The sequence below is a fragment of the Gymnoscopelus braueri genome (genome assembly GCF_963280865.1).
Source record: "Gymnoscopelus braueri genome assembly, chromosome: 5".
Taxonomy (NCBI): Eukaryota; Metazoa; Chordata; class Actinopteri; order Myctophiformes; family Myctophidae; genus Gymnoscopelus; species Gymnoscopelus braueri.
Window position 1 is genome coordinate 39,007,408 of NC_137606.1, and position 22,126 is coordinate 39,029,533.

General features: G+C 40.1%; 2 protein-coding genes across 3 annotated transcripts; one reads left to right on the forward strand and one right to left on the reverse strand.

Annotated features, from left to right (window-relative positions):
• Nucleotides 1-1,389: 1,389 nt before the first annotated feature.
• trappc6bl (trafficking protein particle complex subunit 6B, like) lies at nt 1,390-12,032 on the reverse strand. 2 transcript variants are annotated; one of them, XM_080429047.1, is made up of 7 exons: nt 11,971-12,032; nt 7,294-7,394; nt 5,919-5,986; nt 5,301-5,418; nt 5,065-5,148; nt 4,150-4,243; nt 1,390-3,010 (listed from the first exon to the last, which is right to left on the reverse strand). In XM_080429047.1, the coding sequence occupies exons 2-7, from the start codon at nt 7,387-7,389 to the stop codon at nt 2,979-2,981; spliced, it is 492 nt and encodes a 163-aa protein (XP_080285173.1). In that variant the 5' UTR covers nt 7,390-7,394; nt 11,971-12,032; the 3' UTR covers nt 1,390-2,978. The 2 variants fall into 2 exon arrangements, with proteins under 2 accessions (XP_080285173.1, XP_080285174.1); XM_080429048.1 differs by having other exon boundaries at nt 11,886-11,988.
• An 834-nt stretch (nt 12,033-12,866) lies between these two features.
• Nucleotides 12,867-18,048, forward strand: bloc1s3 (biogenesis of lysosomal organelles complex-1, subunit 3). The gene is made up of 5 exons (XM_080429069.1): nt 12,867-12,929; nt 13,898-14,013; nt 14,143-14,350; nt 15,364-15,464; nt 15,995-18,048. The coding sequence occupies exons 2-5, from the start codon at nt 13,900-13,902 to the stop codon at nt 16,178-16,180; spliced, it is 609 nt and encodes a 202-aa protein (XP_080285195.1). The 5' UTR covers nt 12,867-12,929; nt 13,898-13,899; the 3' UTR covers nt 16,181-18,048.
• Nucleotides 18,049-22,126: the final 4,078 nt, after the last annotated feature.

Consider the following 22,126-nt stretch of genomic DNA (forward strand, 5'->3'; position numbering starts at 1 on the left):
ATGAATTACTCTGAGTAGAGGTAATTGTTCTGCAGTGGTGGAAAGTAAGTACATGTACTCAAGTACTATTTAGAGTACTTCCGATTTTCTATATTTTTACTTCTACTTCACATTGCAAAGGCAGATACTTTTTACTCCACTACAATTATTTGACAACTTAAGCTACTAGTCACTTTGTAGATTTAGATATTTACAAAACATACATTAACCACTTCAGAACTACAAGCTCAGATCTACAAGCTCACGTGTCGCGATGCAACACGTTGTGAGCTTGTAGATCTGCTATTTTCAAAAGATTTCTATAAATTTTAGACATAAGTTGAGAAATGGGACATTCTGCATAGGCTAATGAGTACTTTTACTTGTGGTACTTTAAGTACATTTTGATGCCAATACTTCTGTACTTTTACTCAACAAAATTTTGCTTTACTTTACTTGTAACAGAGTGTTTCTGCATTAAGTAAGAAATGTGATTTTTCCACCACTCTAACCCTGAATGGTGAGCATTAGAATATCCAAGGGAGATATACAGTAGGCTCACAGCACAGACACATTACCACAAGGACTTAATCACTTAACTGTGGTGTCAGAAGTAACAGCACAAAGACATGGTTATTAGTTGCATACAAAATGCTTTATTCTGTAAAAAATATTTCATTCATGTCATGGAACAGAGGTGAAATACAGACAGCACCCTTATACTCTTTGACACTCGCATGAGTGTCCACATCATGTTCTATCAAACTCCTATCAGACAACAGGTGTCTTCGTTAAAATATGTCTACTACACTAGAGCAGTGGTTCTCAACCTTTTCAGGCGGGGACCCCCCAAAATAATTAATTGTTCTTAACTGGGGACCACCCAAAAACAATTTGAACCGCAAACACTTGGAATTGTAGGAGGTGAGGCATTACATTTAGTTTGACTTGGTTGCGCAGATAAATATTGTGAAAATAGCCGATCTACAAGCTCACAACGCCTCGCACTGCGAAAGAGGCACAATTATTTGTGCCTCTTTCTTATATTGGCCAATGTTTGACCAGTTTTTATAGTATAGTTTGTTGAAAAAAAGTGTTTTTTTAATTTGATTTTTGTATTAAAAAGGTCTTCAAATTCCTTGAATTGTCACTTTACTGTCATCTGGCGACCCCCCAAAATCATGTGGGGATCCCGACGAACAGGTTGAGAATCACTGCACTAGAGGAGAGAAAACTATAGAGTCAAGGGAATAGGATGTAAGGGGACTACAAGGGCAAACAAAAGGTTAGATGTTATAATGCTCCCCTCTAGTGGTAAGATGAGGCAACAGCATGTTGACTTTCTTCCCCTCAGGGTTTCACGGTGGGGCTAAAGTTAACATTTATTGTTAAATTGATCTCACCTCTGTCTGTCTGTGTGTGTGTGTGTGTGTGTGTGTGTGTGTGTGTGTGTGTGTGTGTGTGTGTGTGTGTGTGTGTGTGTGTGTGTGTGTGTGTGTGTGTGTGTGTGTGTGTGAGAGAGAGAGAGAGAGAGAGAGAGAGATGGGAGGTAACCTGGCAGTGAATGTATTCCATAAATAAGTCTTCATGTACACTTAGACATTATTGCTGTACAAAGACCAAAATAAATAAACATTTGAATGATTTGTGTACAAAAATGACTAGCTGCTGCAAACCATAATGTAATGTAATGGCTGCAGCCATTCTCTAAGGTTTTTGTCCGGTCTAATTTGGTAATATAAAGTGGAATGAAAGAAAGCATCCCAGATTAAAAAAAAGGACCTTTATGTTTACATTCACATTATGGGTGGGTCAGAGCCACTAGCACTCAACAAGGCTGCTTTCCCACAGCAGGTCCAAACAGTACCCGTCAGAACCAGCGGCCCATCCTGGTTGCATTAGACATTATTTGAACACGTAAGTCATTAAGGGAGATGACCTCAGTAGGTAAACAAATGCAAAAAAATTATTAAAGCTACAATCCAGGATATATTTGAACAGATAAAACATAATTATGTCAATAAAGTTATTTGAAGCAGACGGCGCACCGGATTGGAGGACTATGGAGTTAGAGCAGTGGTTCCCAACCTCGTCTGTAATCAGGGCCCACTTGAAAATCCCAAAAAGCGTTTCGCGGCCCACCCATCTGACCACTTAACACGGGGCAGCCATGTATGTATGCATTTTCTATCGATCGTTCATTTTAAATGATCAATCGATCGATTGCGACATTCTTTTTTTTTAACCCATTCAATCCAGGAACCCATAGTGTCATTTTAGATTTGTTTAAGCTATAACCATTATTTTATACTTTTTTTTTAATACTATTCGGGATAGCAGATATACAAGCTCATGACGCGGCACCGAGTGCCGCGCTATGAGCTTGTAGATCTGCTCTTTTTGAACATTTTGTGCAAATCTTTGAATACATATATTTTTTGGAAACAACAATTTTAACTCAAATCTTTGCTTCTGGAGGTCACTGGAACAACATATGTTACAAATGTTTGCTTTAGAAAAACATCCATTTCCATGATTTTTCAAAAATAGCAGATCCACAAGCTCATAGTTATGAGCTTGTAGATCTGCTATTTCTTTGAATAGAAGCTCAAAGAAATCTTAAAATGACACAGAGGCGTTCCCGGTCTTAATGGATGAATGTTAATGTTCTCAAAAAAGTCATAGTGTTTTGCAAATTATTTGGGGGCCCACAGGGTTGTGAATCACTGAGTTAGAACACTGTGACCTCTCTCTGTAGGGAGGATGGACAATGGACATAAAACGTGGCCTGTTTGGCCCTCTAGTGGCTGGTGACGAGCATAGGCCAAAGAATGCGCTGGCCCTGCTTTGAACCTGCATTTGGAAATTAGGCTGGTGTCTGATTCCCTCTGACTTGTTGTTCTGCGCTCAGGATAAAGATCCTAACTTTCTATGCAGGTACACGCTGTTCAGGGAGTATTCTCTGTCCTACATACAAAGTTCACTTCATGAGGCTCAGGTCACAATTTCTGGATCACCACCTGGAACTTGCCTGACAGGTAGAATGGAGAGAGAGGGGGGGGGGAGAGAGACCTTTATGTCAATGATGATGCCATCAACCAACCTACCATCAACCTGCCATCAACCCAAATCTACATAAAAATGTCCTAATATAGTTATTCTCTAAAGCAGTGGTTCTCAAACGTTTTAATTTCACGGACCACCATATCTCTGAGAGTGTACAAATGGAACCAAATGGACCCGAAAGGGTCCATTTGGTTCCATTTGTACACTCTCAGAGTTACAGACCTCTTAAGGAACCCCCTTAAGTAGCCCTGAGGGTCCCTGGACCTCACTTTGAGAACCACTGCTCTAAAATGACAAAACCAAGTGAGAAATGGAACAAACTAAATAAATAGCCACTCAAGGTTACAGTAACACCGTTGCCCATTTGGCAACAAGGGACACTGGCATTTTAGCATGCGTAATGGAGTAGCCCTGCCTGTATCCCAGTGAGAAGCCTAATGTCTCCCTTGGCCAGGGGGGGTATTCCCCTTTTGCATGGGCGGTAGATTTCTTCCCATGCGGGAGAGCCAGGTTTGAATCCAGGTAGTTACACATGGCAGCTTCTCTATACACGACCATGGTATTCCAAATGTGCTGCACACTGGAAAGTAACTAAGTACATTTACTTAAGAACTGTACTGCATTTTTTAGGTACTTTTACTTTACTGGAGTATTTCCAATTTGTTATACTTTTTACTTCTACTCCACTACATCTCAGAGTCAAATATTGTATCTTTTAGTCCGCTACAATTATTAGAAAACTTTCGTTACTTTGTAGATTTGGATTATTATTACAAAACATACATTAACCACTTCAGTCCTATTTAAAGGTTGGCTATTTGAAAATAGCCGATCTACAAGCTCACAACGAGACATCTGATAACTTGTGAAACGGGACAGTCTGCATAATGAGTACTTTTACTTTTGGTACATTGAAGTACATTTTGATGCCAATACTTTTGTACCTTACTCAAGTAAAGTACATTTTGAATACCGGTCGACGTTTACTTGTAACAGAGTATTTCTCAATTGCAGTATTGATACTTTTACTTAAGTAAAGTACTTTTTCCACCACTGACTGCACATAGGAAACATGGAAGTATATCAAAGCGATCGTGTACTTACATGATGGCATGAGAGAAACCTCAGCTGTCACTACACTGTCCAGGCCCAGGTTACACAGAGCTCCTCTCACCATACCACAGGAATAGGCCAGGTACTGAATATAGGACACACACACACACACACATAAAGTGAGGAAAACAAAGAGGAACAAACACTCAACCACACATGCAAACATGGGCAACAAAACAGCTTAGTACGATGGCTCTCAAAGAGGGGGTCTGAGGGGGTTGCCCGGGGGTCCCTAACAAAATGAGGAACAGTTTAATATCACTATTATTTCACTGGCTAGTAGAGATAATGTATAGAAAATGACCATTCCATCATAGGTTTCACTCTCTTCACTGTTATCTTCTCTTTTGGAGACACACAATCTTATTCAAATGGGGGTCTGCGGCCTAGTTCAGTATGTATCCATTTCTAATGTTATGAAGAAATAAATTACTTCTACAGCACACACAGTCAATTTGGCATTTTGTAATGGTGCACAAAGACTAGACTAATGTTTCACAGGTGTCTTCAGTACGAACTAAGACACCTGTTATTGAAACGTTACTCTACTCTAGGCTTTTTGCACCATGCTGCTCAACTAATGTCTTTGATCAAATCACTCCCAATTCTGAGAGGCGCTGGTTTTACAAGGTTTGTCGGCTTAAGCATTGTTATTCCCTATTTGACAGCACTATAAGCCGCACCTGAATATAAGCCGCAGCAGCTAAATTGAATGATTTGTACATATATAAGCCGCACTGGACTATAAGCCGCGGGTGTAAAATCCATAGATTTAGGAGGTCCCCTAGTGGCCGTTAGCTGTAAAGATCCATAGATAAGCCGCACCATTATATAAGCCGCAGGGTCAAAAAATGGGAAAAAAGTTGCGGCTTATAGTCCGAAATTTACGGTAATAGGTTTCCTCACCTTAGGAGCATCTTCCATGTACTGCTTTCCACTCGACAGCTGAGTTAGGAGATTAAACCTGTTGTCCTGGAGAACATAAGTGCCCTGTTGAACAAAACGACATGCACTGGAATTAGTTCAGGTCTTCTTCAGAGGTTCTCATCTCTCTTCTCTAAACTACAGTCATAGTTTATTCTACTCTCTGCCCTTCCATTGCTTGTGAGGTCCAGCTACAGTCTTTTTTTAGGTTGTTGTACCTGATGGTTGGTTCTGAGGTTGTCAATCTGCCTGTTGAAGAGATGTGTCCAAAAGTCTTTACAGATGAACTTCATTACATCGAGTTCATCCTTAAAGCTGGGCGACTCCTTGGTTAACCTCAATAGAGAAATGAGGTAGAGGGAGAAAATGACCGGTCTAGAATTGCATTGATGTTTGAAAGAATATGGGATGATCATCGTTATTATCGTTTATCGTCATAAAAGAACACTCACAATAATCGTATCGTGGAGATTTTAATGTATCGTGAAATTGTCCTCAGTCATACCCAAGGAGCTTTTGTTGAGCAGCAAATTCAGTACCACTTAAACCCCCTATACCCTCAAACAGACCTGCAAAGAACGCATTTGCTACGCTCTTATTTCATTGTACACAAATCGATTTGCCAAAAAATAGCAGATCGGCTATTTTTGGCAAACTTTCCCCCCAGAATAGGGATGCTGGGGGTTCAAGTGGCTAACAAAAGTGCCATTTTAAGTTTTAAGTATATTTTGATTATCCCTACAATATCGTTAATTGCAATAATTTTGTGCCACAATAATCGTGACATAATTGTCATATGGTCCCATCCCTACACACATGCATGCACAAACACCTACCTCTCAATGAGACCCTGTCCTACTCTGAAGCCCATGTTCTCCAGGATAGAAACACAGGTGGCTCTGTCCTGTAACAGTGACAGACTACAATCAGTTACATTGTAACCTAGTTTGCTGACTGTTCAGTCAAGCCTAGTCACATCACATTTCACATCATTTCAAAACTGCAATTATTGTTTTTTTTTATAAGACTACCAAGGATTCCGCCAGATCAGTTCAGTCTAGGTCAGTGGTTTCCCAATCTGGGAACCCAGAGCCAGTGAGAATGAAAAACAGCGCCCTCTGCTGTTTGTACTATCTCTCACTGGCTCTGGGACAATGGCGACGTAGCACCCGTGCACAAAGGAAACCGGGGTTTAGGTCTGCCTTCAGCTTTCACTTCCGGTGGTGCCACTATGTTTTCATTCCCACTGACAATATTTCTACACGGAACACTAACACCACTTCTCCCAGAGAACATGGATCGTTTTGGTTATAAGCCCACTTGTTTCTATGATGAAAGAGTAAGTTAAAATGTGAATATCTTTCCGTGGTTTTGTCTGCTCCGCGGACGCTATTGTTAAATTAGTTTGGGTTTGTTTCGAGGGGGAAAGATCGACGGACACGTGAATCCCGCCCACTACATTTAATTGGGTAAAGCGCGGCCTGCTTCCTGATCTGAAGGCACGCCCACTTGTAGCCCAGTGCGTACATGTTATGACGAGCCTTCACGACAGATTCCAACGCAGAGCAGAATCTGTTCTTGAGAGATTAGTGGTTTCCAAACTGGGAGTTGGGACCTCCAGGGGGGGTCCCCAAACTATTTTGGGGGGGGTCCCAAGATGATTAGCTTAATATGCAACATTGCTTTCTCACTCAACATTAAACAAACCAACATACAGTATATATACAAGTGTATACGGGGTATCTGCACATTTCAAAAGTGGCATTTGAAGGACTTTTAAGACCTTTTAATGACCCCCCCACCCCCCCAAAAAAATAATCATGTTTACTGTTGATATACGTTTGATGAATTGAATAGATAAATGCGAAAATGTGTCTATTAAGTGCTAAAATGTTTGAAAAATAGCAGATCTACAAGCTCACAGATCGGCTATTTTCAATTAGCCTATGTATATAATAGTGCTGAAGTGGTTAATGCGTATTTTATAATATAATAATTTATATCTGCAAAATAACTAGTAACTAAAGTGTTCAAATAATGGAGTAAAAGTGCAACATTGAACATTTGTCTCTGAGATGTAGTGGAGTAGAAGTAAAAGCAGTGAAAATGGGAAATACTCCAGTAAAGTAAAAATACCTCAAAATTGTACTTAAGTACAGTACTTGAGTACATGTACTTAGTTACTTTACACCACTGTAGACAGTACAGTACCTTTTTGTCCATCTCTCCCTTACTGGACTGCTGCTGCTTGTAAATATGAGACACCATCTCCATATGTAGGAACTCGAACAGGACCTCGTCTGCCATCGTATCTACATAGACAGTGGTGAAAAAAGTATTTTTACTTAAGTAAAAGTATCAATACTTCAATGTAGAAATACTCAAGACAACAAGTGAAAGTCCGTTATTCAAAATGTATCTGAGTAAAAGTACAAAAAGTATTGGCATCAAAATATACTTGAAGTACCAAAAGTAAAAGTACTCAACGCAAGTTTTCAAATGTCTAAAATGTCTAAAAACCTTTTGAAAATAGCAGATCTACAAGCTCACAATGCGTCGCATTGTGAGCTTGTAGATCTGCTATTTTCAAATGGCCGAAATGTATATATAGCTGAACTGAAGTGGTATGTATGTTTTGTAATAATAATCAAAATCTACAAAGCAACTAGTAACTCAAATAATTGTAGTGGACTAGAAGCTGTCACTACACCTTGGGAAAACTGAATCCATTCTCTTTGGGACCAAACATTCCCTCAGACAGATGGATGTAAATGATTTCAAGGTCAAAGTCGATGACACAATTATCTCTAGCAAAGAAGAGATTACCTATTTGGGTTGTGTTCTTGACAAATACCTGACAGGTGAAAGCATGGCTACAAAGGTGGTCAAAAGAGTAAACCAGAGAACCAAATTTATGGGCAGAGTTTCCTCTTTTGTCAACCCTCAGGCCCCTCTCTGGGGCCCTGATTCAACCACTTTTTGACTATGCTTGCACCTCCTGGTACAGGGTTCTTGCACCATTTTGAAAGTCAAATTTAAGACTTTTTAAGACCTTTTTAAGACCTCAACAAATGTAATTTAAGACCCAAATAAATGTCGCAACAATGTCTTCCTATATTGAAATTGGCTAATGGGAGTGCAGGCCAGCGGGTGGTAAAACTTCTATTAATCCATTAAGACCGGGAACGCATCTGTGTCATTTTAAGATTTTTGGGTATTCAAAAATAGCAGATCTACAAGCTCATAGCGCGGCACCGATATAATACCTCCCCCTACAGGCTGGTATTATAATATGTTACTCTCTACCTCCCCCTACAGGCTGGTATTATAATATGTTACTCTCTACCTCCCCCTACAGGCTGCTATTATAATATGTTACTCTCTACCTCCCCCTACAGGCTGCTATTATAATATGTTACTCTCTACCTCCCCCTACAGGCTGGCATTATAATATATTACTCTCTACCTCCCCCTACAGGCTGGTATTATGATATGTTACTCTCTACCTCTCCCTACAGGCTGGTATTATAATATATTACTCTCTACCTCCCCCTACAGGCTGGTAATATAATATGTTACTCTCTACCTCCCCTTACAGGCTGGTATTATAATAGGTTACTCTCTACCTCCCCCTACAGGCTGGTATTATAATATGTTACTCTCTACCTCCCCCTACAGGCTGCTATTATAATATGTTACTCTCTACCTCCCTCTACAGGCTGGTATTATGATATGTTACTCTCTACCTCTCCCTACAGGCTGGTATTATAATATATTACTCTCTACCTCCCCCTACAGGCTGGTAATATAATATGTTACTCTCTACCTCCCCCTACAGGCTGGTATTATAATAGGTTACTCTCTACCTCCCCCTACAGGCTGGTATTATAATGTGACTCTTTACCTCCCCCTACAGGCTGGTATTATAATGTGACTCTCTACCTCCCCCTACAGGCTGGTATTATAATGTGACTCTCTACCTCCCCCTACAGGCTGGTATCATAATATGTTACTCTCTACCTCCCCCTACAGGCTGGTAGGGCCTGTAAAAGGCCAATCAAAAAGAAGGCCATAAAAAAACGATGATTTTTAAGTCCACGGAAATAATGAATTAACCTGAAGGTTAAAGGGGTAGTTCACCCCCCAAATAACTTTTTTTCTATTGATTACTCACCCCATGGAGCCTTGAATTCATGGATATTTTTTTGTTTTTGTCGCATTCCTTCCTTTATTATTTGATTATAATAAATTTAGCCCCATTGATTCCGGTAGGAGACACAAATGCATTTGTGTCTCCTACCGGAATCAATGGGGACACATTTATTATAATCAAATTATTGGCTTAGGAATGTGACAAAAACAAAAAAATATCTATGAATTCAAGGCTCCAGATGGTCAGTAATCAATAGAAAAAAAGTTATTTGGGGGGTGAACTACCCCTTTAAGGATGATTTAATTTTAATATAGTACAAGAATAGTGTAACTATCTGTAAAATATAACCAATTTATTTAATAAAATTATGTATTGGGTTATAGCCTATTTGTCTCAATATCTGTCACATTCAGCCCTGGACTTCACTGACTGTAGGGGTCACATTAATCACATTAGAATCACAGATTAGAGATTTTCTGTATTTCCCCTATTTTCTGTATTTTTCACTATTTCAAATATAGTATTTCTTAATTTGTAATAATTATAGCTTGTAGATTGGCTTTTTTCACCATTTGAAATTGTTTTAAAATAAAAGGAACAGTTTTCCCAAACGACAGAGAGTCAGAGACAATATTTAGCCTATATATGGTTCTGTATTAGTGTATGAGTCAGTTTTAGCAGATTTCATTCTAATTGGCTACTGTAGACTGCCTATCAATTTCATGGGCCTGGGTAGGGCCACCTGGCCTGGTGGAGATCTGCCCTGTTGCGCAGCAGCACAGCAAGTGAAGGCTCAAACTGTGTGTGTGTGTGTGTGTGTGTGTGTGTGTGTGTGTGTGTGTGTGTGTGTGTGTGTGTGTGTGTAGCACAACAGCATCCAAGTTGATTTACTTCTGATCAGTCAAACATTTTCCTATCACTTGAAACTGTTGCCTGATGACAGCTGAGGGGGAAGCGTCCGTCGTTTCTATTCCACATTGTAACCAGTGACATCCGTTATATAGCATACATTTGTTGTTAGCACTTAGCATGCTCTGTAGCAACAAGTACTGCCAAACAGTGCTCAACTACTGCTATCTTTATCAACCAAAACGGTCACGGAGGCTCTGATTTTGCCCAATGTCCACTTAAATGAGCTTCTGAGCTTACACAGACACCTGGAGCAAATTAATTAACGAGCGACACTGCAGCGCTGACGCTGACGGCCGGGCAACGAGACAAGCTCGTCAACTCCAGCTGAGTGAGTGACTGAGAGAAGGAGAAGAGAGACAGGGGAGGGCGGGGCTATCAGCCTATGGAACACACACTGACAGCTGTGTGTGCGTCTCTCACCCGCTCTCAACACAATGGGAGAGATGGAGGAGCGTACTGATAATATATCTTTATGGAAAATTCAACACTAGAATACGCACAAATGTTTATGGCTTTCATTTTCCCATGAGCCTTAAAAAGATAACCTTCAAATTTAATACCTACGGTCAAATTTAAGACAAATTAAGACCTTAAATTCCCGATATTTTTTTTAAGACAATTTAAGACTTTTTAATGACCCGCGGGAACCCTGTGGTACTCCAACACCTCAGTGTCACTGAAGACTAAGCTTCAAACCTCCCAAAACAAACTGATTCGGCTACTCCTCGGATTGGGGCCCATGACCCACCTTTCTCCCACCCATTTTGCCAGCCTAGGCTGGCTCAGGGTGGAAGACAGGGTTAAACAACTAAAAATGGGACTGGCCTTCAAAATTGTAAATGCAAATTTGCCCGATATGCCCCCTATTCCCGCATATCTGAGTAAATACCTCCAAAAGGTTAGCGACACCCACAGTCACAATACCAGAGGGAGCGTTAACAACAATTTGGTACCACCCACCCATAAATCAAACATGGGCAAATTCTCCTTCTACAGCACTGCCACCCAGGATTGGAATAGTCTAACTCCATTCCTCAAAAAATGCAGTTCGCTGGGCTCATTTAAAAGAGCCTTAAAAAAATCACCTTTCAGGAGGCCAAAGGTGGAGGTAGTACCATTTTCCCGTTAGACAGCAGACCCCCCCCCCCCCTGTTCTTGTACATATTTTTTTTTTTCCCTCTTTTTTATTTTTTTGTTGTACATAGTGTTATATATTTTTTTGGGCTGTTTATTTTGTAATGATATTTGAACTGTGGTGCCACTATATATGCCTATGAATTAAATACCAAGGCCCTCATTGGAAACAAGTCCGCAAGGACTTTTATGAACGGACCTGTTAGACAAATTTTAAATGTAACTGTGCTGTTTTACATTTTTTGCCTAATAAAATATTCAATCAATATTCAATCAAAGTAAAAGTACTGCAAATTGGAAATACTCCAGTAAACAATACCTCAAAAATGTAATTAAGTACAGTACTCGAGTAAATGTACTTAGTTACTTCCCACCGCTGTATATAGAATAGAACACACAAACACGCAGCACAGATGTTCTCTTACAACAACAAGTAAAGTCACATTATAATAACTGTACTTTCACACAGCACCAGGTCAACTAGGGAAACTCTATGATGTTGGAAGAGCAGTTTAGCATTAGCTAGGTTTTTAGCGAAAGACATTTAACTCAGCTCTGGACTGAGTTTTAACTTGTAAATATATATTTTTTTATAATCCCGTACATGATCCCGAATGAGTAGGAAATAGAGGTGAAGGTGTGATATAAAGATAAGTCTGTTATAAGTTGATAAAGTGAGGTAGTTTTACCTCTCTGGTGACTTTCCACGTAGTAAACAAGACATCTACTTCCTGAGTGTTGAGTATCTTCACAGGAGGCTCATTTTTGCCCTGAAAAAAAAATGTGCAGGCAAGGTTTTTTTTTCATGGCAGATCTCCTGAAGTCTGGCTGAACTAGATTGCCATGTATTTCGTAAAGACGTGAAAATTTGGTTTAGATAACAATAGATATTTATTGAAACTCTTCACAGATTGTACTTCCCCCCTCAGTCACAGTAGAGGTCAGCCCTGAAACATGACTGTCATATCATGAACGTATGGCGCAACTTGTTCCTGGTTTTGGTTTTATTTTATTTGATTTACAACCCGTACATCTACATAAACGTTCAGATTTCAAATATAAAGTACCTACTCTATGGCCACGGATGTAACAAGTTGAAACGGGTGTGTCTAAGTACCCGTATCTTCCGTATTGTTCAATAAAAAGCATTTTAATCCAATTGGTGGTGGTCATTTTCTCAGAGAAATCATTTATTAGAGTGCAATACACCTCCCAACCGATAGGGTCGCGTAGTTGAAAGCAATGAAGGACATTTTGAGAAAATGACCACTGATCGGATTAAAATGCTTTTTTATTGAATAATACGGAACAAACGGGTACTTAACCCTAGGCGTATCAACTTGTTACATCTGTGGCCGTGGGGTAAGCACTTTATAGAACATGTATGTAGATGTACGGGTTGTAATGGAAACATTTTCAAAACCAGGAACAAGTTGCGCCACCATGTTGAGTACCAGAACCAGTATAGAGGTTTCCTCCGCGGTGCAAGCCTGGTGTCGCGAGAAGTAGAGGCAAAAGATTACCAACTGATCCCGTCCAATGATAGTCAAGTTCAACATGTCACGTGACACCGCACCTCTTACACCAACTTCCTGGTTGCTGCTCATCATGTGATTTGTGTTGTTGACAGACAGACAGGATCGTGAAGGTTTGACTCTATTATTCTATATTTTAAAACGCCATTGATCTGTAGTGAGAGAGCAGGGAGCAGGTAGAGGGAAATCTAGAGCGGTGGAGATATATGCCCTGTAAAGGAGAGGAATGAGGGTTAGCTGCAGCAAGACAGAATACATGTGTGTGGATGAGAGGAACCCAAGTGGAACAGGCTACAGAGAGAAGAGATGAGAAGGAAACAAGCCATAGGCTTTCTTGTGTTTAAAATCCTTGTATTGAACTGTGCTTTCCTGTGCTTTTTTTTTGGCAAACTGCTAATAAGTATTCAATCAATCAATCAGAAGGTGGAGGATTTTAAGTACTTTAGGGTCAACTTTCCAGAGCAATGGAGAGTGTGGTAAAGAGGTGAAGAAACGTGTCAGATGTGATGTGTGATAGGAAAGTATCAGCAAGAATGAAAGGAAAGGTGTACAAGACTGGTGAGACCAGCTATGTTGTATGGTTTAGAGCAGGGGTCTATGGTTTAGAGCAGGGGTCTTCAACCTTTTCAGGCCAGGGACCCCCAAACTGATGGGTAGATGGAGCAGGGGACCACCTACCTCGTAGGGTAGGGGGGGCTACCACATATATTGTATATTTATGTATACAATTGTGTTTTATATTGCCTGCTCCTATACGCACCTGCCCCAGTAGGTGTGCAAAACAAAAAACTCTACAAAATATGTATAAAAATACCATGTTATTGTGCATTGTGCCTCCATTTATCTGTTTGCTATGGATTCATGTTATGTTTAAAGACAATTTGACATTAAAAAAAATATTGTTTAATCAAACAGCAATTTCGCGGACCCCCTGCAGTACCTCCGCGGACCCCCTGTTGAAGACCTCTGGTTTAGAGAGCATTGATTCTCAAAGTGGGTGTGTGTGTGTGTGTGTGTGTGTGTGTGTGTGTGTGTGTGTGTGTGTGTGTGTGTGTGTGTGTGTGTGTGTGTGTGGTGTTAGTCATGTCCAACAGATATCAGATCGTGGTGCAGGGCGAGGCGTCAGAGACAGACTCTGATGATGAAGTCTACATCACTTCCCTCTCTGCTCCACAGTCATCCACAGAGGGAGCTAAGGTGTGTGTGTGTGAGTGTGAGAGAGAGCATGACATATGTGTTCCTGTATCTGTTTATGTAACACACATTAAGTCAAATCTTTCACCAGGCTACAATGTTATTTTTTTTTTACATATTGGATCTTCTCAGGTTCCTGGAGAGGCGTCAGAGACAGACAGTGAGGGGGAACTGGAGAAGGCAGACAGAGCGCGGAGAAACATTATTTCTGCAGCAGTAAACCAGGACACCCCTCAGATGATACTAAGGCGAGATTTGCCTCCCCTCATAGTGGTGAGAGACCACCCTGACCTGCAGTCAATAGTGGAAGACAGGCCGAGTCCCACACACAGACCCCATGGTGAGTGGTTAGATAGACAGATAGATAGACCTTTGTTGATCCCGCGGGGGAAATTCAGTTGCCAAAGACAGTACAGCAGTTAGAAACACAGGGCAGATACATAAGAAAAAAGGAGATACCGCTGAGCCTGATGGTAGCAAAAAGATACTCATATAGTAATAATAAAATATGCACAAAAAAACTTTCCTGGCCCTCCACACATGGACTATACTATAAATACAAAGTAAACTGAATCTATACAGTATCAGTACATTATACATTATCAGTGGAAAAAATACAGTATCATTACAGTATTGTCATATATTAAGTTAGTTAGGACAGTATACTAGTTATTGTATTTGTTTTAGTATATAATAATATGATGATGGTAATAACAAGTAAGACGCGCGAACGCTGGAAGCGAACGCAGCTCGAAAATATTGTGTATTTACGGACTTGTAATCTGTGTTATTTCACCGTGATGGGGAGAGAACATTGACTGTGTGTGTGTGTGGGTGTGGGTGTGGGTGTGGGGGGGGCAGGCTGTTGTGCATTGTAATCGGAGCATTATGAGAGCATGAACACAGACAGACACACACACACACACAACCTGAGCAGGGTTACATAGTAAGCTCCACTTGGTCGGAGGCGCGGCTTTGCCGCGCCTCGTTCCGCGTTCGCAATAATAATAACGGACACTCTTACACATAGTCTGTCTGTAGTAGAACCCATACTTGTCCAGAGAGTAGTGCTGTGGGGTATTGGTGTCAGTGCACATGAGCAAGGCCCTTAACCCTTTCATTATTCCAGTACATCTGCTCAGTAGCCAATACAACAACATTACAAGATTATTAATGGTGGCTCTGTTTTAACTGTGTGCACGAGTGTGTAACTTCCCCTCTCCCTAAAATCTAACTCATCTACCGGAAGGAATCTATTTTCTAGTCCGCAGGAAATGTTCTAGTCTGCATGAAAAAGGGTGTTGTGTTTTTATTTTAGGTCATTATAAAATATACAAAAATGTCATTTTCCAGGTGACACCCTGTTACAGCAGAAGCTGCAGGAGTCCAACGGTCGTCTTTGCACTGATGTGGGACAGGCACTACGGCAGGTTTACGGCAATGCCAGCCGAGAGGTATTACCAATGAATTACACATGGGCAGACACATAAAACTATTCCTAGTTTCAGTTTGGTCTGTGACGATATATTGGTACGGTTGAGTATTAGTATATTATTTCTACCTCTGATATCAATTGATTTCTAGTCAGTGACCCCTGTATCAATATTTGAATACTTTTATTTTCGCAAGTGCACCTGTATGTTTGTACACATAATGGTCATTGCATAATGCATGCAAACACATACAGTAGCTTGGGTTTTATCTACATATATACACACTGATATCCTTGTTTTTGTACTTTGACTGAACTTATAGCGATGTTTATTTATATGTTTATTTAGCATTGTGATCCGAATCATATTGCGATACACATGGTATCGTAAACCACCTCATATCGCGACCCTTGTGTTGTGATACATATCGTATAGTGGGGTACATGGCAATTCCCTGCTCGAGTTTCAGTAGATTTTCATAGTAGAAAGTGATGTGATGTGTGGTAGAATAATGTTATGCATGTTAATTGAAGTGCTTATTTCTGTCCTAGGTGCGCAGTGCCACAGCCCAGCTCAACACTTCACAGGGTGCCATCATCAATGCTTCTCACAGCATCAGACTCATATTGGATGACCTGAAGGCTGTAGCAGAGAAGATTGATATTATTACTAGCTGTCATCTACTGCCTGATATTAATATCAACAACAACAGCCCTGTTAATACTAACATTCCTTAAAAGCCTCATCTGGAACATTCCTGAGCATAATCGGTCCTGTATATGTTCGTTATGGAAGAACATTTTTTTTCTTTTCGATTCTCTGCCCCGATAGTATTTAAAAAATACTAGTTGGACTTATTTCAGTATGTGTGAACGATATTTGTATGAACAAGTTATAACAGTTGTATTGTTAAATTCACATTTAGCCAAATACTGTATATACTACAGTAGCTTTCTTTATTTCTAGAGAAGATCTGTAAGTCAGTATTGGACAGGAGAGATGCTTTCTCTTTAGTGTGCTTTCGTTTCCCTTTAATAATAATAATTTATTATCAGCATCTTGTCTTGTGCTGTTGTTTGAAAACATAGTTCATAGTGAAACATAATGTTTATTCAACCAGTTGTATGGGGATATCTATTCTGTATCAATACAGTGTTGATATAGTCATGTGATATTTGAAGGAGGCTAATTTGAACCACTTCCTATGATTTAATTATAATGCTATTGTGTTTTTGTTTAGATTGCAGTGGTTAGAAGCCTCGTTCAAATAATATATTTCATATTATGAAGACATTAGTTAGAAGTTCAAAGGTCTGTAGAGTATATCTAACAGGGTAAGGCATGTGACCATGTTTTTACACCATTAAGCTAATGGAGAAAACGGCAAGAAAAGTGGCATACCGTACATGTTCAGGTTTTTTCCATGGATATAAACAGTACATAGATTCAGCTGAGTACGACATCTTCGATGAGGTAATATTATTGTCCGCTCATCCGTATGCCCATGGCAAAAACCTTTTTGATATTTCTTTAGGTTTGTAACAGACCTCAGCAGGAAACTATCACTATGACATTTCTGTGACTTAAAGCATTGGTTCTCAACCTTTTCAGGCCGTGACCCCCCATAACAATCCTATTTGAATTAGGGACCCCCCCACCCTGACAAGCACTTGGAATTGTAGGAGTTGAGGCATTACATTGTGTTGGACTTGGTTCCACTGATAAATATTGTGAACTACACTATTGTATCTACAAGCCTGTAGATCTCCTATTTTCAAAATGTTTGCCTCTTATATTATTTGACAGTTTGGCCTATGTTTGACCAGTTTTTATACTATAGTTTAATGATTACTTTTGATGCAGTAATGGTCTTTTTTCAACATGTTTACACAACGTTATTGTTCATAAGTGTGGATGCTCACATCAATATAATTGTCTTAATAGTTACTCTTGGTGTGGAGTGTGGACAGCACTTAACCCTCAAGCTCCTGTGAGAATGATGCTGGAGAACATTCATACTGTAATGTAAGTGTATACATATGTAGTGGAACATGAAAAGCTGTTGTCAGACTATGCTATGCATCTTAGTCATTCAGTTATACCTGAGACAGCCAGAAAGGTAGTACATCCATGGAATTATCTGTATAGAGTAAGTAGTCACTTTATTTAGTCAGTCTGATCTGTCATCTCTGGTCTGGTATAATGATATGCCCAAAACATGGACGCCAAGGTGAAAGTGGTTCATCTGCATCATTTGTGTACACAATCCACACAACTGCCAGCACTGCTATATTCAGTGCAGATGCTATAACACCAACAAGGCCATACAGCTGGCCTGTTTCCACCCCGCATGTTACGTCGTCATCATCATCATCATCGTCATCATTGATGGAGGGATCGGTTGGTCGTGCACTCTCTGGATCAACCACCTAGGAGGGAGAGAGAGAAAAGAAACAGAGATTCTTGACTTTTTTCAGCCACCTGAGGGCGCCAAAGGTTTTGAATTAGGCAAGCACATGCAAACTGGCCTGTTAATTTTGTATTTTTCTGCTTTATTCTATTCTATTCCTTTGCGTTTTTAATGCTCAGAATAATATTGTGAGAAAAAGTGTACCATATACTTTGTTTTGATTCCTTTTATTTAAAGAAGTCCAATTCAACTCAAAGAAAGTTTCTGCTATGGACCCAAAAGTTTACCTCACTGCCGTTTGTCTTTGTCACTTCATTCTCCGGTTCTATAGGTCTGAGTTCCATTTCTTACACCAAACTCTCAGCTCACAGGGGAGGTCAGCGTATTGCTATTGCCAGTTCGCTCTCCCAAGACACAGATGCAAGCATTCACAGGAATAATCTCTGGTAGGATTCTTGCTGGGCTCCTATAAGATCCTAATTTCTGATAAATGTAGGTCTGTAAGGATAAGGTCCTTCCATTTCTGATCCAGAGTAGTAACCAGTAGGCTCAGACTGAAGTAGGCAGTCAAGACCCACATCCACTCACAGCTGTCCAGCCTGCTATTTCTGTCAGGTCATATATAGCTGGATGGTACAGTAGCTCCTTGCGTGTGTGTGTTTGTGTATGTGTTGTGCCACTGTGGGTTATGTGACTGTGGGGGAATTGTGTTGACATTTTGCCTTGAGGGTGGTGTTCGAAGAAAGGTCATGGGGTCACTCAAATAGTTAGGGTTCATCTTCCATCGAGCATGTATGCACTCTGCAAGCTTTTGAGATAACTTGCGTGCAAGTGGAAGGAATGGCCTAAGGGCGGCGGTAGAGGAAAGGCCATGGGGTCACCAAAATCAGTAGGGTTCTTACTTGCTGAGTGCATACATTTGCATGACAATTTTCCCTTTTTATTTTGGGATAACTTGTGTGTAATTGGAATTTGAGGCCAAAGGGTGGTGCCAGAGGAAATACATTTTTCTTTTTAAAAGCACAATGTGAGGTGTTCATGAAGGTTCACATCAAATTCCAGCGATCCAGCCAGTTGGTTTCCAGATATGTTTTTGGACCATAATTTTGGATGGCAGGATTGACTGACATAAAGGCCAGAATAAATGATATAATCGTTACATACAGATGGATACAAAACTACAAATGATCTTGTGGATTTATTTCTAACACAAAGTCTGAAGAAGAAAACAATGTGCAATGCACAGGAATATGAATGATGATGATGATAAATATAACACTTTCTTTCTTTCTTTCTTTCTTTTTCTTACTTACTTACTTGCGGTACTTACTTTTCATGGCTCGAACCAGAACCCCAAAACAGGGAGAGAGTACGTTTAAAAGAAACAAATAAGTCAGAACATTCTGTACTTGCTTGCATCAAAAGCTTTGTCTCTGAAATAATTTGTTGTTGGTTTTGTAAAGTATTTGTCACTCCCTAGTCCCTACTATTATGCAGTGATAAAACTGAGATGCTTTGATATCACAGAATCTGTGTGACCGTATGCTTATTACATACAGAGTCTATCTACAATATATGTAACAAAAGCCCCCATGGGATCGAGGTGGTGACCTTGAACTGTTTTCTCCAGGTCATTTTGATCAATTTATCTTACTGTAAGTTTGTCTTGTCATAGGCCTATCTATCTCTTTCTTTCTGGTATTTCTGCTATTTAAAAAAAGAAAGAAAAGGAAATCAATCTTTGAATCTTTGATTAATGGGTGACATGAACATGATTGACAGTGTGAGTGTTGCCTCATATAATCACACCCTAGGGACACCCTGAACACACTCCGACTATCATCTGAGCAATTGACTCTTGATCTATTATTTACTCTGTGTGTGTGTGTGTGTGTGTGTGTGTGTGTGTGTGTGTGTGTGTGTGTGTGTGTGTGTGTGTGTGTGTGTGTGTTTCATCCCAGCTGTGCTGATTGTGCTCATGGGGTTTTTGAGGGCTAAATCAATGATGAGTGTGTAACAGGACATACACAACAAATTGGGAGTGAAGAATCAATGGAACCAATGACACAGAACAGCTGCTTTTTGGGCGGTGAAACCGCCCCTATAAGTGAGGTTTGGATATTTGTACAACAAATCCTGCGCTGTGATTGGCCAAAAATGTACCCCGCCTAACCCTGCACCGTGATTGGCCAATCACAGTCTATTCAGGACTGTGATTGGCCAGTGTCACATGACACATGTGCATAGCCCTATATAAGAAACCATAACTTTAAAAAAAAGTTATGGTTTCTTCCATCATAAAGAGTGTTTCAATAAATGTATTTATTTTTTGTACATGATTGGTTGACTCCATTCAGTATTGTGATTAGCTAGCAAGACACCGCCCACTTCACACAGGGTGTGATTTTTATTGTACAATCAATTAATAGGAGAAGAGGATACGGAATATAAATGAGTGAGCGATGTGAAGAAGCCAAACCGCCTCGACTCAGACCGTGATCATTTATTTTGTGTGTTGTCATTAAACTAACTTTCTGTTTTGACTGCACAGCTATAGAAAGTGATTTGTTTAAAGGATCACAACATGATCAACCTGGACATAGCCTACTTATTTTTGATCGATGTATATGTGGTGGTAACAGTTTTAGGGAGCTAACCGATGTGTATGTTAAAATACTATTTTAGGTATCAAAACAGGTTACAGTAGCTTCCATAATGTTGTTATTGATTGTTAATGCCATCTGAACCCCTCCCCTCTCCCTCTCTCTCTACTGAAACAATATCTAAATGAGACAAAAGTAATAACCATAGATGAAGCTGCTGTTTTAGCAGATTAGTTCATGTTGATGCTGATGCACAAGATTTAATTTAATCATTGTACTTATAGCTTATTTGGTTTACTGTTGACTCAGATGTTGATTAGAAGAGAGAAGATAGAAGAGCAACCTACTTTTGGGAGAAGCCGGTGTTATGTCCTGTTCTGTGCTGTGTTTAGCTGCGAGTCGGTAGCCTAGTCTCGCGTGGCCAGACTGTTGCCTCCCACAATTTTCAAATGTTTCCGGTCATACAGTCTGGAGCACGGAAGCTCTGATCATGAGTAAAATAAAAAGCGGATGTGAAGCCTCCTCTCCACTCCCGTTTCGTCTTTACAGTCGCGCACATTTGTCCTAATATAAATCAAAATCATCAAAGCATAAATAGCTTGGTGCTAAGCAGAAATGTAAATTAAAAAAGAAAATGTAAAGATATTTTGAAATATATTTTCGTGAACGGAAATGACGAACAGATGCCAACTTCCGTTACTCGGATTTTGGTGTGGTTCCAGACTCTATATAGCATTCGGAGATTGTGGAATAGTTCTCTTGCTACGTGAGACTAACGGTCGCCTAACCTGCAACTGACTTCTGCCACCTGCAGGCTGGCCTTATAAAAGCGCTTGACAGGGCAGGGCTCCACTCACTCAGTCTCAACCACCACTTCCTGTTTCTTCACAACTGCAGTGTCCCCAAACCAGTCATTGTCCCAAGTCTGCAGCATCAACATGGGACACTTCCCAGCCAGTAGTACAAGACAGAACTACAGTACTTGGACAAGAGTACTCAATTTGATATACTGTATTTCAGGTGTTGCAGCAAATACACCTGCTGTTGTTATTGTTAATGGGAGTATAGGGAGCTGAATGTTATGGAAGTCTGTACGTAGACTACACCACTGACTCAAAGCAAAAGGACCAGCTTATGCAATAAACCAGGGGTTCCCAAACCTTTTCATGCCAAGGACCCCCAAATAGCCATAGCCAGTGCTTCTTAATATTTCCTTACTTTTATGAATGCAATTTCATTTACAGCTGAGCCATTGTGCTTATCTGATATTTTTCTTTTCAATTATTCAACTATTTTACACGTGATTGAGCATGCATCTATGGTTGCATCGGTGGCGGATGAGGAGTCAGTAGACTGGGATCAATTTGCTCTCCCAGTTTGCCTGTCTGGTCTCGAGAGAATCAGTGGATACATTAACAGTCAATATGTTGTGTTTGCATGAATTTGACTGTGGAAAATACCGGATAAAGTTTTGGAGTAATCAGGCTCTAGACCAGATGGTACCGCTTAAAAATGGAATTTATAATAATTTATATTTCCTCTCCTTACAAATTTGTCCCCATGGCACGAAACCTGTGCATTAAACAATGACTGGCCTGAATTAGCATAAACATTATGGACATGAACAGGAAAACAGAGTGACTCACTTGGTCTTCTCCTTCAAGGTTGGG